This window comes from Antechinus flavipes, chromosome 4 (genome assembly GCF_016432865.1).
Source record: "Antechinus flavipes isolate AdamAnt ecotype Samford, QLD, Australia chromosome 4, AdamAnt_v2, whole genome shotgun sequence".
In the NCBI taxonomy this organism is placed as follows: domain Eukaryota; kingdom Metazoa; phylum Chordata; class Mammalia; order Dasyuromorphia; family Dasyuridae; genus Antechinus; species Antechinus flavipes.
Genome location: NC_067401.1, coordinates 398893685 through 398909264, shown reverse-complemented (window position 1 = coordinate 398909264; position 15580 = coordinate 398893685). Strand labels below are relative to the sequence as shown.

At 31.1% G+C, this 15580-nt stretch overlaps 1 protein-coding gene across 1 annotated transcript in view; it reads left to right on the top strand.

Moving 5' to 3' along the window:
- Positions 1-15580, top strand: part of CDC73 (cell division cycle 73) — a 119725-nt gene that overhangs the window by 10579 nt on the left and 93566 nt on the right. The window contains exons 6-7 of the mRNA XM_051998727.1: positions 5357-5445; positions 10154-10370. Of these exons, the coding sequence (XP_051854687.1) occupies positions 5357-5445; positions 10154-10370 (306 nt within the window). The remainder of the gene's footprint in view (positions 1-5356; positions 5446-10153; positions 10371-15580) is intronic.

Sequence of the window (15580 nt, the reverse complement as noted above, 5' to 3'; positions counted from 1 at the left end):
TGTTTTATTTTATTACATTTAGCCTAAAGTTATAGTGTCATAATCTCTTTAGATCTTGATTTGATTGGTCACCATGTTAATGATTCCTCCTAACTTTGTGTTATTTGTGATTTTAAGAGTCATGGCATCTATGATTTTATCCAAAATGTAAAAAATAATGGTATCCAGGCTTTGCCACATACTACATTTGGCTCATGATAAAGTTATCTGATCTCTCTGGATTTCAGTTTCTTCATCTCTAAGGAGAATTGGATTGACTTGACTATTAAGGTTCCCTTTTACCTCTTTGTTAAATACAATAGAACCAAGCACAGATTCCTAGGGTACTCTTTAAAAGACCTAGTCCATCTTCAAACATTAATCACCTTTGGGTCTTACCATTTAACTAATTTTAGCTTTAAGTCTCTTGACTACAAATCTATCACCATAGGTATTTGGTTTGTTTTCAGTTTTTCATTGTTATAAACAATTTTGTCTGAATATCTTTATCCAAGTTGTTATTATTTTTCCATATGGGTTATTTCTTTGAAGTATATTCATCTTATTTAATCATCACAATATTCCAGTGAAGATAGGTAAGGCAAAGGATATCTTCTAATAAACAGAGGAACAACTTAACATAGTTCTGTTTTGCCCTGTCCTACAAAATAGTCATTGGTAAGATACAGGCTAAAATCTTTGTCTTCTGACTCTTAGTCCAGTGTTATTTCTATGATTACATATTATGCAAAGAGGAAATTAGATTTGACCAGGGGAAACAAAATTCTTTATGAACACTATCCAGAAGTAAATCAGACTACCTCATATGGCAATGAATTTCCTTTCACATGAGACTCTTTAAGCACAGGCTAATTGACTATTGGTTATGCTAAAAAGAGGGCATTTCTGTTCAGGTGTGCATTGGATTGAATGATTTGTATTGTCCTATTCATATATCAACTTGGAGAAGGTGTCTGGTGGAGTTCTCTGGAGATCTATGTTTGGCAGTTCTAATGATTGGCAGCTAACACATTAGATAATGAAATCAAGATTCTAAACCAGCCAAAAACATGGAGATAGATCTAATATGATAAGATTGAATAGCAATAAATGTAACATGATTCCTACTTTCTTTGGATCAAGCTGAAAAAAAATCTCGTGTATGAGATTAGAAGGTAAGTGACATGCCTTGATTTATTGAAAATAGTTATTGTATACCACCTTAGTTTTTCCTTGTTTAGACTAAACATCCCCATTTCTTCAGCATAATTCCTATATGAAATGGTCTCAAGGCTTTGCACTTGTGGTTACCCTCCTCTTGAAGCCCTTCAATTTAATTCTGTTCCTAAAATGTAATGCTCATAATTGAACACCATTTATCCCTAAAATGTTATCTTTTACTCTTTGTTCCCAGTGATGTCATTTCAAAAAATTTTTGTATCCTGGCTGTTATCCAACATGTTAGTTATCCATCTTAGATTTGTGTCACTACAGATTTGTAAATAAGTCAAGGCCAAGTTCAAACCTTACTTGAAGCATGAATCCCTTTTTTGTGTGTTGTCCAAAGTTGATTTTCTTCTAATCTATACTTGAGTACATAGTTTGGGGAAATCTGCTATCTGTTTTGACAACTAATACCATTTTAAAATATCAGATTTATTTTGTTTGGGTTATCTCTGGTTATACATTCTTTCAATATGCAACTGAATTTGATACATTATTTATCTCCTCTGGAATGCTTTGTTTCCTTTGGGGAACTCTAAGATTTGGGAATAAGTCCCAATAAGTCCCCCTATCTTTTCCATTTCTATTTTTCCTTCGGAATGACTTCTTACAAAAATCCTCATGAGGAAAATGAAGCTCTGTTTCTGATTCCTTTCCAAGCTCATTGTCTTTGAAATAAACATGCAGTACTTCTTTAGATTTCTTGAAGATTTTTTCATTGTTTTATTTAATTGCTTTAGTAACTACAGGGAAAGGGAAACTGGTATTTAAAATAAGACCTTCAGATTTAGCAGGAAGGAACCTAGTTAGGTCATTAAGTTGAGCTTGCTTTATTTTAAATATAGAGGGGTTAGGTAACTTAGTGACTTGTCCAAGATTGTTCATTAATTGGTTTAGCCTGAATTTAAACAATGCCAAACTAAGGAAAAGAACAAAATATTGGAATTAGATAACCTTAGTCTTTACTGGTAAATACATGGAAATGGGCTTAATCTTTTATAATTCCTCTTCTTTTCCCATTAACTCATCCTTTTGATTATTATCTTTAAAGTCAGCCTAACCCAGCCATTTCTTAGAAGGGCTTATAATTCTGGGTTTCTCTCCTCTCTTTAATTAGGATTCAAAAAAAGGTTTCTCTTTCCTTCTTCTAACTACATGCTACTGAGTGGAATAATAAAATTAAAAGTTTAAAGTTTAAATAAGACTAATTTATATCTTAGAGTATGACAGCAAGAATCTTACTAAAAATGTATATGTCATTTTTAAAAAATGTTTCTAAGGCTAAAGATTTAATTTTAATTTAAGATTCTTAAGGTTCTTAGAATAGGTTTTAAATTCTAATTTCTTAAGTGTTAATTTGGTAATTAAAGAATGTGATACATAAAAATAAAGTAATTTAGAATGATATGTAGTCATTGAATCTTAGAGTTGGAAAGAACCTCCTGGAGATCATCTAATCCAATCAGGTGATTGAAGAATAAACATCCCTTGATGAAATGTTCATCTAGTCAGTCCTGGAAGGCAACCTGTACCACTCTTAAAGAGCTCTAATGATTGGGAAGCATTTTGATATGTTGAGGCTAAATCTTCATTTAAACTTAGATTTATTTCTTCTAGTTCTATCCAGTGGAACAAAGATAATCCTACTCTCCTACTTGACAGCCTTTTAAATGTTTGAAGACATAACTTTTTTCTCCCTGAAGTATATTCTTTCCGAGGTATTTTTGGATTCTTATTCTTTTGTCCAGCATATTAGCTAGTCTAAGAATATATATTATTCTGAGGCAGCTAAATAGAATGAGGCAGTAAATAGAATGCTGAGCCTGGAATCAAGAAGATTTCAATTCAAATCTGGCCTCAGACACTAGCTGTATGATGCTGGGCAAATTAATTAACTTTTGTCTGCCTCAGTTTCCTTTAAAATGGGGGTTATAATAGTACTTACCTCCTAGGATTGTTGTGAACATCAAATGAGGCATTTGTAAAGTGCTTAGCATAGAGTGTGGTGTATAATAAAAGCTTAGTAATAATGTATTCTTTCTTTCTCTGCTAAAAAGCACAAAAAAAAAAATAGTGTGTAGTTTTAATAAAGTATTAAAAAAAAATAAACAGAGGGCATGTCATATTGAGGCCATAGAATTTATAATAGTTTAGTTTTATTGTCCATTTATTTTGGGAGCTCTAAATAAGAATGAAAATGTTGAACCTCTTTAAAAATTTTAAGGATTTTTTTTTTAATAGTTTGGAGAATAGCTTTCTAACCAAATATGAAAACATTTTACAGAGTTCTTTTAATGAGAAAAAAGTACAGCTAAAAGTTTGCTGTGTCTTCTAGATAGCTTTGACTTTAGTCTATCTGATCAAGAAGGAGAAATATTTTTAAAAATTCTGGAAATGCATTTTACTTTCAATTCTCCCAATGTTCCCTATTTTTGCTTTCCTTTTTCCTACATTCATTAAAAGAGATGAGGCTTTTATACATGTAATTAATCAAATAAGCATGGAGTAAGTTTTATAACAAAGGGAAAAAAAGTAAATTATCTTAGAAATAGGTTTTAAACTTTCTCCAAAGTATAGGATTTTAAATTTAAAGTTAAAAGAGACTTTAGAGGTCTAGTCCAACTCTTTCACTTAGATAAATGAGGAAGCTGAAGCTCCAAGAGCTTATGTGATTTTGTCAGAATCAGTAAACAGTAGGGCTAGGATTTGAAATTGAACTTTTTGATTCAAAATTTATTATATTTTACTTAATAGATTGCTTTTTAAATTATAGATTGAAAAGGCCTTAATAATTTTATAGTCCAGCTCATTTCACAGATGAGTGTACTGAATGTTAAGAGATTAGGGAAAGGTAGTAATTAATAGCCCTTATTTGAACCAATCTTCTGACTGAACTCATAGCTCTTTCTATACCAAGTCACTCATATTTAATTATCTCATACTCTGGCAGCATTTAAGACTAAAGACTTATCTCAGTACTAACAATTCATCACTCTTTGATATCTCTTTAGTCTATTCTCTGCATCTATACAGATTTTGTGATGTAATATTTTATTATCTTGCTTCTAATCATGTAGCATAATAAGTCCTGCCATCATATTATAATGTAATTTATAGCTTGTATTTGTTAACTAGTGAAAGCATGAAACTTGTGTTTTAAAAACAAAAATTTTATTGATGTCATTTATTTTTGTATCAGTCATTTTCAAATATACTACATTCCCTTCTTGTAAACCTTTACTTATAGGAAAGAAAGGGGGGAAAAAAAGTTAAGCAAAACCCATCAACAAAGTGATTTTTTTTGATATAATACAAGATTCTATACCATTAGTTCTTCCTTTCTTCATGAAAGAAAAGTACATTTTCTCCCCTATATTTTGTTTTAAAGCTTAATCATTTTAATTACAGTTCAATTTAATTTTATACTTTTCATTTACATTATTATAGTCATTATGTATAGTTTTTCTTTCAGTTCTGTCCTTACCTTGAATCGGTTCATACTGATTGTCCTAGCTTTTTCTGAATTCCTAGCTCCTTATGATTCAGTAATATTATATTGTATCTTTTTAAGCTATTTGTAACTTGTGCTTTTAAAAATAATAGTACCATTAGCTGAATGAATAAAAAAGTCACTGTTAAGTCAGATCTATAGCAATATAGTATAATTTCAGATTGTAGAGGTAAAAATCTTTTGATGGCTAAGTTTTTGGATCTGCATGAAACAGCATCTGTTTCATTTGAACAAACAAAAAATATTTGAGAATTTATTAAATTTAAATTCATTACATTGATAACATTTGTTTTGTGAAAGAGTAAAATTTATTTGAATCTTAAAGTCTACCTCCTATCTAAGACTTTAATTGGTAGAATGTGTGTACATATGTATGCTTGCTTTATGGTAATTACATATTTGTCTTAATTCCTTATTTTATATTACAGGCATATTTTGCTTATGAACTTTTATTAAATCTATTATACATTTGTGATCATTTGTATTTTGCACTATGTAATGATGCAACTGATTGTTATCCCACTTACTAATTACTGAAGACCCTAACGGAGACTTAAAAAAATAATACTTAGCAGAAACATTTTATATCAGTATTGAGTTAAAAGTTTTGCTTCATGACTTATCAATTTTTAATGTTACTAGGATGAAGAGTGTGTACGTCTTGATAAGGAGCGATTGGCTGCTCGTTTGGAAGGTCACAAAGAAGGGATTGTTCAAACAGAGCAGATTAGGTAAAGAATTTTCTTAATTCAGATTGACTTTTGTGTGGATAGTTGTATTTTTGTCTGGGTAGTTTAATATTTAGTTTGACTTTACTTTTAAACCTGCATTTTTAGTTTAAAAGTACACTTGTTTAGTAAAACAGAGGGTGGGCTACTGGGTCTATTATATTAGATAAACTGATGTCTGAAAAAATTTCCTTGACCATTTTATCCTACATTTACATTTTTCCTTCTTTAAAACTCCCAGGATTTCATTTTGACATTTAAATTGTAGACTACTTTGTATTCTTTACTTAAATTATTTTTGTGTATAGATTACTGTTATAACCAAATAATAATTTCTTTAAGGACAGGTCTGTGTGTATACTCTTAAATATATTTCCTAGTGTTGAAATGCTCTTAAATTTAATCAGAGAAGGAAGATTGTAGCAGGCAAATTTAAAAATTCTAGTAATGCAGGGGTGTCAAACCCAAGGAAAATGGGGCCATTAACCTATACATAAGGATCCCTTTGGGTCACCTATTGATTTAGTTATAAAATGCAACATAATCTATGTTTTATTGTATTTTTAGCAGTTAAACATATATCTCATTTACATTTTAATTTAGTTCAAGTTACAGTCAGAAGTGTGGGCTGTGCTTTGAACATCTCTGTTGTAATGTATTACGGAGTCCACTGACTGTGATAAAAAAGAGGGATTCCTTTCTTTGGGGTATTTTTAAGGTAGTTTCTAAAGAAAGAAGAGTATTGACATTTACTTGAGAGTGTTGAGGTGACAATAGCAGCAGTGAAGCCACATATAATGTTCCTACACATTCCTCTTTTTTTTAACCTCACAATGGGAATTACCCTTCTAGGTTTATTGTAGGAAAGAGCAGACTGACCCTTATATTCCTTTAAAAAATTGAAGCTTTTGGTCTTAGTCTCTTTTACATTCCTTTTTTTTTTTCTTGAATGTTTTTATTTATTTTTTCTTAGTTACAAGTAAACACAATTTTTTGACGTTTGTTTTTATAATTTTTGAGTTCAAAATTCCTTCCCCTACCTCTCCTTCCATTCCAGAAGGCAAGTATTTTGAAAGAAAATATACATGTACAGTCATACAAAACTTATTTCCAGATTAGCCATATTGTAGAAGAGAACACAGACCATTCTCCTTCTCCCCCCCCCCCCCAAAAAAAAAAAAAAATCCCAGAAAAATAAAGTTTAAAAAGTGTCATGATTCCCATCTCTGGAAATAGATAGCATTTTCTTCATGAGTTCTTCAGAATTGTTATATCATATCATTGTATTGCTGAGAATTACTAAGTCATCATAAAGTATTGCTGTTACTATTCACAATGTTTTTTCCTGACTCTGCTCACTTCATCTTTCATCAATTCATAATAAGTCTTCCAGGTTTTTCTGATATCATCCTGCTTGTCATTTTTTATAACATAATAATATTCCATCACAAACATATTACAACTTACTCAGTTGTTCTCTGATTGGTATCCCTTTGACTTTGAGTGAACCCCTTACATTCTTAAAAATTATTGTAAACTGCAGTTTTTCTTCTACTGTATTATAAATTTTAAAATGTTAATCCATTTAAAAACAACCACTCATTACATGTGAGCTTCAATAACATTTAAAATGAAAAATAGCTTTTCTAAAACAAAATTAGTGAGAATGTCATTGTTTTAAATATTTTTTGCAAATCTCTTATATAGCTTAAAAGAAAACTGCTAAGTCCTTACATGCTTCTGAATTTAATCTGTTGCTATATATTTTTGTTCTGATATTATTATGAAAATAATTTTGGCTTTGTGAACCCTCTGAAAAGCCACACTTTTGAGAACCCTTGCTTTAAAATATTAATTTAAACTTTTAAACTCTTCCATACTAATGGAAGGACCAGTCAGATAAATTTTTTTTCTTGTATGTGTCCAATCACTTATTTAAACCATGCACAAATAAAGCTTTTGTTTTATGTCTCATACTTTTAAAACTGTTTAAAAGCTGTACAAATATACCTTTTCTTTTTTTTTTTTAATTTTTATTTAATAATTACTTTATATTGACAGAATCCATGCCAGGGTAATTTTTTTTTACAACATTATCCCTTGCACTCGTTTCTGTTCCGATTTTTCCTCTCCCTCCCTCCACCCCCTTCCCTAGATGGCAAGCAGTCCTATACATATTAGATATGTTGCAGTATATCCTAGATACAATATATGTTTATAGGACCGAACAGTACTCTTGTTGCACAGGGAGAATTGGATTCAGAAGGTATAAATAACCCGGGAAGAAAAACAAAAATGCAGATAGTTTACATTCGTTTCCCAGTGTTCTTTCTTTGGGTGTAGCTGCTTCTGTCCGTCATTTATCAATTGAAACTCAGTTAGGTCTCTTTGTCAAAGAAATCCACTTCCATCAAAATATGTCCTCATACAGTATCGTTGTCGAAGTGTATAATGCTCTCCTGGTTCTGCTCATTTCACTTAGCATCAGTTCATGTAAGTCTCGCCAGTCCTCTCTGTATTCATCCTGCTGGTCAACAAATATACCTTTTCAAAAAATCATGAAGTATGAGTAATGTAGGTTTGCCAGGAAAATTCATTTTCATTTTCTAATGCTACCATATTTATAACTTATGTTGTCTTATTTATATCTTTGTTAGAATCTCTTTATGTCTCTCAAATGAAATTGATTACATATTGAAGTTTTATTTTAGAAAAAGTAAGAAAAATGTTGTTTTTAAACTGTGCAATTGTATTTCATTCTCTAGAGAAAAAAGATTATAAAGTACAGTCTAAAGCATGACATTTGTCAGGTGTGTACTGAGCTGTTTCTGTGCATAAAAGTAAATGAGTGGGGCAACTAGTTGGCACAATGGATAGAGCACCAGCCCTGAAGTTGGGAGGACCTGAGTTCAAATCTGGTCTTAAACACTTAATACTTCCTTCCTGTGTGATCCTCGGCAAGTCACTTAACCCCAATTGCCTCAACAACAACAAAAAGTAAATGAAAGAATCCTTAAGATGTTACTAGCATCTTAAGTTTTAGTTTCTGGAAATTTCTCTACCTGTGTCTTTCAGATAGAAATATCCAGTGAATTCTTACCTTCATATAACAGTGTTTCATTGCACTTATCCTGTTTGTTTTAGTCAAATAGTCCCAAGTTGCCATTATATAAAACTTAAACTTTAAGATTCAACATATTTTTGTATTTTGGATAGCAGACCACTTGTCCTTTTTATAAGCAGCCTTGAAATATTGCAGTTCATTTTACTCTGCTAACCCATACAATTCATAAAAGATTCTTTATGAAGAATTACTTTATATCATAGTTTGAAATCTTGAAATAAATTTTTTTAGGAAACTCTTAAGCTTTTTAAAAAAATTCTTTTGATTCCTGAAATGAGATGAAATTAATAAGTGCTCTTTTCAGCCATTTAACATAAATATCTGGATTTAGTGAGCATATATTTCATTAAGTACCTACTCTGTGTGAGGCATTGTGCTAGGTTTTTGTGATAGAAAAATAAATATGAACTTAGATGTTGCCCTTAAGATGCCTATAATCATGGAAGGAAAAACCAATATACAAATACTTAAAAGCAAAAGGCAGAGATAGGTATGAACCAGTCATACCCTTTATCATCATTTTCAGTTTCTTATCTACTTTATCACCCTATGTCTACTTGCAAACGTCCTGATCTTTAAAAATCTTCATTTGATTTTACTGTATTCTCAACTTACTATCCTTAGTTTTGCCTTCCTTTCGTGTCCAGATTCATTTAAAAAAAAAAAAAAAAAAACTTATGCTTTTTGCTTTCCTTTCCTTACCTCTTACTTTTCATTTCCTTGCAGTCTGGTTTCCAATTGCACCACTAAATTGAAATTCTCCAAAGTTACTAATGATTTTTAAATTAAGTCAAATGGCTTTTTTCCTTAATCCTTATCCTTTTTTACTTCTGTAGCATTTGATATGAACTGCTCCCTTCTCTTAGGTACTCTCACTTTCTAAGGTTTTTTTATATACTGTTTCTTCTTGTCTGATTACTCCTTTTTATAGTCCTTTTCAGTTTCATCTTTCATAGTGTGTAGGTGTGTTCCAGAGGTCTGTCCTAGGTGCTTTGTTTGCCTTCTAGGATCCGACGGCAACTTATTTTTCTAGTATTATTTCATAGTATTTCTCTCTTATATGTACTCTTATGTTCCAGTTAAGCTGGCCTATTTTTCAGTTGTTTGTGGTTTACAATGTTTTTTCTTTTATATGCTATAGCCCTCATCCCTGAAATGCACTATCTTCTCACTGAAGTTTAATTGCTTCATTCATACAAGAAGCCTTATCGGAATCTCCAATTTTTATTTTTTCCCTTCGTGAAGTAACTATTTATTTTGTTTATTTGTTTTTTGTATACTTACCTGTGAATATATTCTTTTGTCCCAGTAGAGTATCTTCTTTGAGAGGAGAGATTCTTTTTTTTTTTTTTTTTGGTCTTTATAACCTCATTGTCTAGAATCTTAATGACTATCACTTAGTGGGGATTTAAAAATCTGTTGAATTATTGAAGAAAAGAGTCTAAATATAATTTTAATTTCTGTGGTTTTTATTTGCAATCTCTTTAAAGAGGTACTTCTAAGGATAAAGAAAATGTTACTATAATTTATTATATCAGGTAGTTTTTTTCCTCTTTGATGAAAAGAAATCAATGTTTTTGTCTTTAGATCCTTATCTGAGGCTATGTCTGTGGAAAAAATAGCTGCAATCAAAGCTAAAATTATGGCCAAGAAAAGATCTACTATCAAGACTGATCTAGATGATGACATAACTGCACTTAAACAAAGAAGTTTTGTGGATGCTGAGGTAGATGTGACCAGAGACATTGTGAGTCGTGAGAGAGTATGGAGGACAAGAACTACTATTTTACAAAGCACAGGAAAGGTAATGTTTTAAAATTTTAGAATTTATATGTAATGTTTTGTATTCTAGTATCATCCTTTTCTTTTAACTTGGAATTTATTGTACTCATTGGTTAAAGCTGGATGTCATGAAGTTGAGGTCTTCAGTTTCATTCTTTTGTACATTAACTAACTTTGCTCTGACATTTCCCAGCAACCCCAGAAGTGTTTTAGTGACATGCCAACATTTTTCCTTGTTTAAAAAAAAATCCTTTATTTCTACTTGATTAGCTGACATTGACATAATGGTTCTAAGGTTTATAATATCTTAGAATACACTCTAAATTTACAATCCATCTGCTTTTAACAAATAAACAGCACTTAAATTTAAATGGACAAAGCATTATAATAGATGCTGGGGATCTATAAATTAAAATAGGCAAAAATAAAACATTTCTAGTCCTCAAGGAGTTCATTCTACCAGGAGAAAGCTATGTATGTATATAAGAAAATTTGATCCTTGTTACATTTGTTATGAGGTAGGTATTATAGCTACTATCTTAGCTTTATAGATAAGAAAAAATATTCTGGGAAATTTGTTTGCCTGTTTGCACAGCTTGTAACAGACAGAATTGGGATTTAAACTTAAATCTGATGAATTCAAATCCAGTGTTCTTTTCATTATGTTACAAATTATACCTGCTAAGGAATGCAAGTAGTGTTGTTTAGTGAGATAATATAATATATGTGACATTAGTGCTAACCAGTGTTATAGATCCTTTAATAATTATTTTACAGAATTAGTATTATTTTGGTTAAGAGTAGAATAGTAGTTATGTTCTGTAATTGGTACAACTATATCTTAGAATGGTAATCAATTTTTAAAATAACATCACAGCTCTTTAGATATCTCTTAAAAGTCCTAAATGGGTGATATTTTGTCATTTTACTAAAATATAAATAAACCTTTAAAAAAATCATTACTTTTGGTGCAAAATATGTATAAAATACTAATTATTTTATGGCTCCAAACCTATTTTTACTTGCCTTAATCACTAGTCATATTTGAGTTTAAATATTATGTGAGTCAATCAGTTAGTAATAATTCAGTTACAGTGGCCTACATTGATATTTTACATTTCTCTTTTTTTTTTATATTATAGTAACAAAATTATCTTATTCTTCTTAGATAATTATTTCATAAGTGAGCCTTACAAATCAGAAATTATCTCTTCATTTATATGTATCTAACTTCATCTCCAATTCTCTGTTAAAAGTATAAGGAGTCTACTTGCCAGAATTTTTAATGTTGGTCAAGTACTTGCCTTGGGAGCAGTGATGATTAATAGAACAGTTGTAAAAGGATATTATTGGTTTGGAGATTTTAGTAATATTACCTTTGTATTAGCAAAACTTTTGTGGGCATTTTGATTAGAAATTTAGGAAGCGATTATGTGGCTGCCAATTGCTTGACATTTCCTTTTTCAGCTTTTTTTTTTTACTTTTCTAAAAAAAGTTCAGACAGATGTTTGAAAAAAATTCAACAGTTTGCTTAAGGAAGTTATATTTTATATCTCTGATTGTCACTTTATGTTATAGCTCTTTAATTCAGTTATAATTGTATTAATTATAATTAGGCAAGGGTAAGGGTTTGCCTAATCAGCTTTCATAGAGTGTAGTTAATCATAAGTTTTAAAATGAAAAGTCAAACTCAATACTCTTTTTGTGTGGAATCAGCATAAACCCTAATGTATATGTTCACTTTGCAACATTTTTTTTAAATTCCCCATTTGGCATAAAATTCATTAGTTTTATTTTAGATACTGTAATCCTTCTCTAGAATATTATTCAATTAATCAACTAGATTGATAAAATGTTAAGTAAGTTCTAAGTAATCAAGCATTGTGGTAGACTTGGACAAACAACCTCATTTCCCTGAGCCTGTTTTCTTCTCTATAAAACTGAGATAACAATACTAGCAACACCTGCCTTAATATTTGTATTAAGAATCCTGGGAAGAGGGAATTGGAAAAACAGTGTTTATGTGCCTGGAGATGCCCTGGAAGTGCTATGGTAGTCTGGAGCTAAATTCGCTGAGGCCAGTGCTGGCATATCAAAACCTACCTTAGTGCCACAGGTAGAATAATAAGCATGTTATATGCCAAGCAATATGCTCGGGGCTGTGGATAGAAATAGAAAAAATGAACCAATATCCACATTCAGAGAGTTTTACATTATAATATGGGAGATAGTGAGTTTATACATAAGTATATGCAAACTCTTATATAGAGAATAGATACAAATTAATAATAAGATAGTATGGGAGGGACAGTACTAGCAGTGGCATTCAGAAAAAGCTGCATCTTGAAAGAGGAAAAGGATTTCATTGTAGGAGAAGATCCAGTGCAAAGGCAGAGGCAAGATGGGGTGTTTTCTGAGGAATAGAGATAAGATTAGTTTAGCTGGATTGTAGAGTATGGCAGAGGGAGTAACTTGTGATTGGAAAAGTTGGAGGTTGGATCCTGGTTGTGAAAGGCTTTAAAATCCCAAAAGATATATTTATATTTTTAAAATAAAGAATTTTGTGGAATTATTGGAGTTAATTCAGTGGAGGAGTGACATGGGCCACATTGTGGCAGCAGTAGATAGAACAAACTTAAGGTGTAAAGGTTGGTTGGTAGGCTTTTGGAGTAATCGAGGCAAAAGGGGATGAGGACTTGAACTAAGGTGGTTTTATAAGAACATAGTAATAAGTAACTGAATGAGAGAGAGGGGGAGGTAGAGACATAGGGAGGGAAAGACTTCAAGGTTTAGCATAGATTGGATCTATGGGGTTGAAGAAACATGAGGAGCAGAGAATAATGTTGAGGTTTTGACTCCATGATACATAATGGCCTTTGCCAGTAATAGGGGAGTTGTAAGAGATGTGGGGGAGAAAATAATGGATTTCATTTTGGACAGAGCAATTTCCAGCCTGTCAAGTTTGAAAGGTCTGGTTAGCAAGTTAGTAATAATGGACTAAAGCTCAGGAATGACCAGTATTGGATATATAGTACGGAGTTACCTGCATAGAAATGATAATTAGTTCCATTGGACTTGAAGTTTCCAAAAGAGAGAATATCAAGTAAATGTAGAAGAGGGAAAGAGGGAAGGAGAGAGGGAGGGTAAAAGAGGGATAGAGGGAGATAGAGAATGATAAGAATAGAGTTGCATCAGAAAAGGGAGAATTAACTGAACTTTTTTGAAACAGGCTATTAAAATATATTTTGCATTTTATTGTGGTAGTGGTGTTTTGTTAATTTATTGAATATAAAATATTGTATAATATTTTTTGGAAAGGCAGGCAGTGTAAAGTAATGGGTAGTTGATTCAACTTCCACTTTTGACACACACTGGCTGTGGTACTCCTAAGTAAGACTTTAAAAGTATAATTTGTAGAAGAGGCACTAATTGTTGATGGAGTTTTCCCATTCGAAATTCATAAAAATGAAATCATAGGTTTAGTTCCCTCATCTCTTATAAAAACTAATGGTACCACAAATATTTATCCTTTATATCTGGATTTTTTTTTTTAATTTTATTTTAAAATGTGATGAATTTTTAGATTTTTTTTAAAATTATTGGGACATTTCTTCTTAATAGAAGTTAATAGGGAAATATCAAAAATAATTTTATTCCTCTTTTTTTATTTACTTAGTTTAGACAAGTTTTTTGAAACTTTTCTGTTTTTACTTATTTCTGATATGTATCCCTCTTTTTCAGTGAACAATTTTTTGTAACCAAGCAAAGCTCTTTAAGCTCAAGCAGTTGATAGCTTCTTCAACTTTGTTCTTCCATCTCTGCTAAAAAGGGGAGGGGAGTGTGTTTAGCCTGTGGTTCTAGGGTAAGAATCAGTCTTTAAAATGGTGCAGAATTCAGCTTTGTTTTAGTTTTCTTTTTGTTTACATTATTGTAATCATATATAGTATTCTGGTCCTGTTTTTCTTTCTTAGTAGATCAACTCTTCCTGGGTTTTTTTCAGTTTAGAGTCATCTTTTCTGTAACTTCATAATGAGACATATTTGCATTGAATTTTTTTATCTTAATTTGAGTATGTACTGGCTAAATCTGTACATTTTTATTTTATTTATTTATTTTTGCTGGGTCAATTGGAGTCAAGTGACTTGCCCAAGGTAACACAGCTAGGAAGTGTTAAGTGTCTGAGTTCAAATTTGAACTCAGGTCCTCCTGGCTTCAGGGCTGGTGCTCTATCCACTCCTCCTCCCCGCCCCCCCAGCTGCCCCATTTATACATTTTTAAAGAAACTTTGCCTCTTGATCATTTTGATGGCAAAAATATACTATTAACTTCCTCTGTCACTGAGCATGACTTTTAAAAAGTTTTTATTGTCTACCCAAAAGAAATCAGTAAATATTTATTTAATTAAACACTTAGTATGTGCCAATCATTCTGCTATATACTGGGGATACATGAAAAAAAAATAGTGAAATTTTGTTAGCAAAAACTTTCTAAATTTATTTTTCCTATCCCTTTTTTTCTTCCCCCTTTACCCCTTATTCTGTGCCTGTTATTTGTATGTCTACAGATTTGGAATAGAAAGGAAATAACTCACAATACTAAGAAAAAATTTACAGTATTCTTTTACTCAAAATTATATTGATCACTAGAACTAATTCTCCAATATATTCTATAGCTATGATGTCTTTACCTCCCTTAGATACCTTGTAAAGCAGTTCTTCAATACCTACCACATTGTGTTATCTTCTGCACTAGTTTCTTCTTGTTCTAGGTTGGCTGCTTCTTTCAGTCTTGATTCTCTGTATTGTCTTTAAGGAATGTTAGCAAAGCAAATATTTGCTGAGATCTAGTATTATTTATACGAGTGCTTTAAATGCCTTTCTTTTATTGAATATCCTTATTTTTTCAATGATGATTTGGTTTAGCTTTTCACAATGTTATTTTGGGGTATATCTTGGTTTCTTCTGGACTTTGCAACATATTAGTCCATTCTTTCCTTAAGTTTCTAGTGAGTATAAAATAGGCTTTGTGTTATTAGATTTCCTTTCCTTTATATCTTCTAGTTACACTGAGAATTTATTATCAGAATTATTTATTGTAGACACTATGCCTTGGAATTTTCAGAATCCAGTTTTTTTTTTTTTCCTGAAGATAACGTGTGGATACTTTGAATTGGCATTTTATTTTCTGTGTCCATAAAATTGGGGCATTTTTTTTATATTTATTTCTTGGATT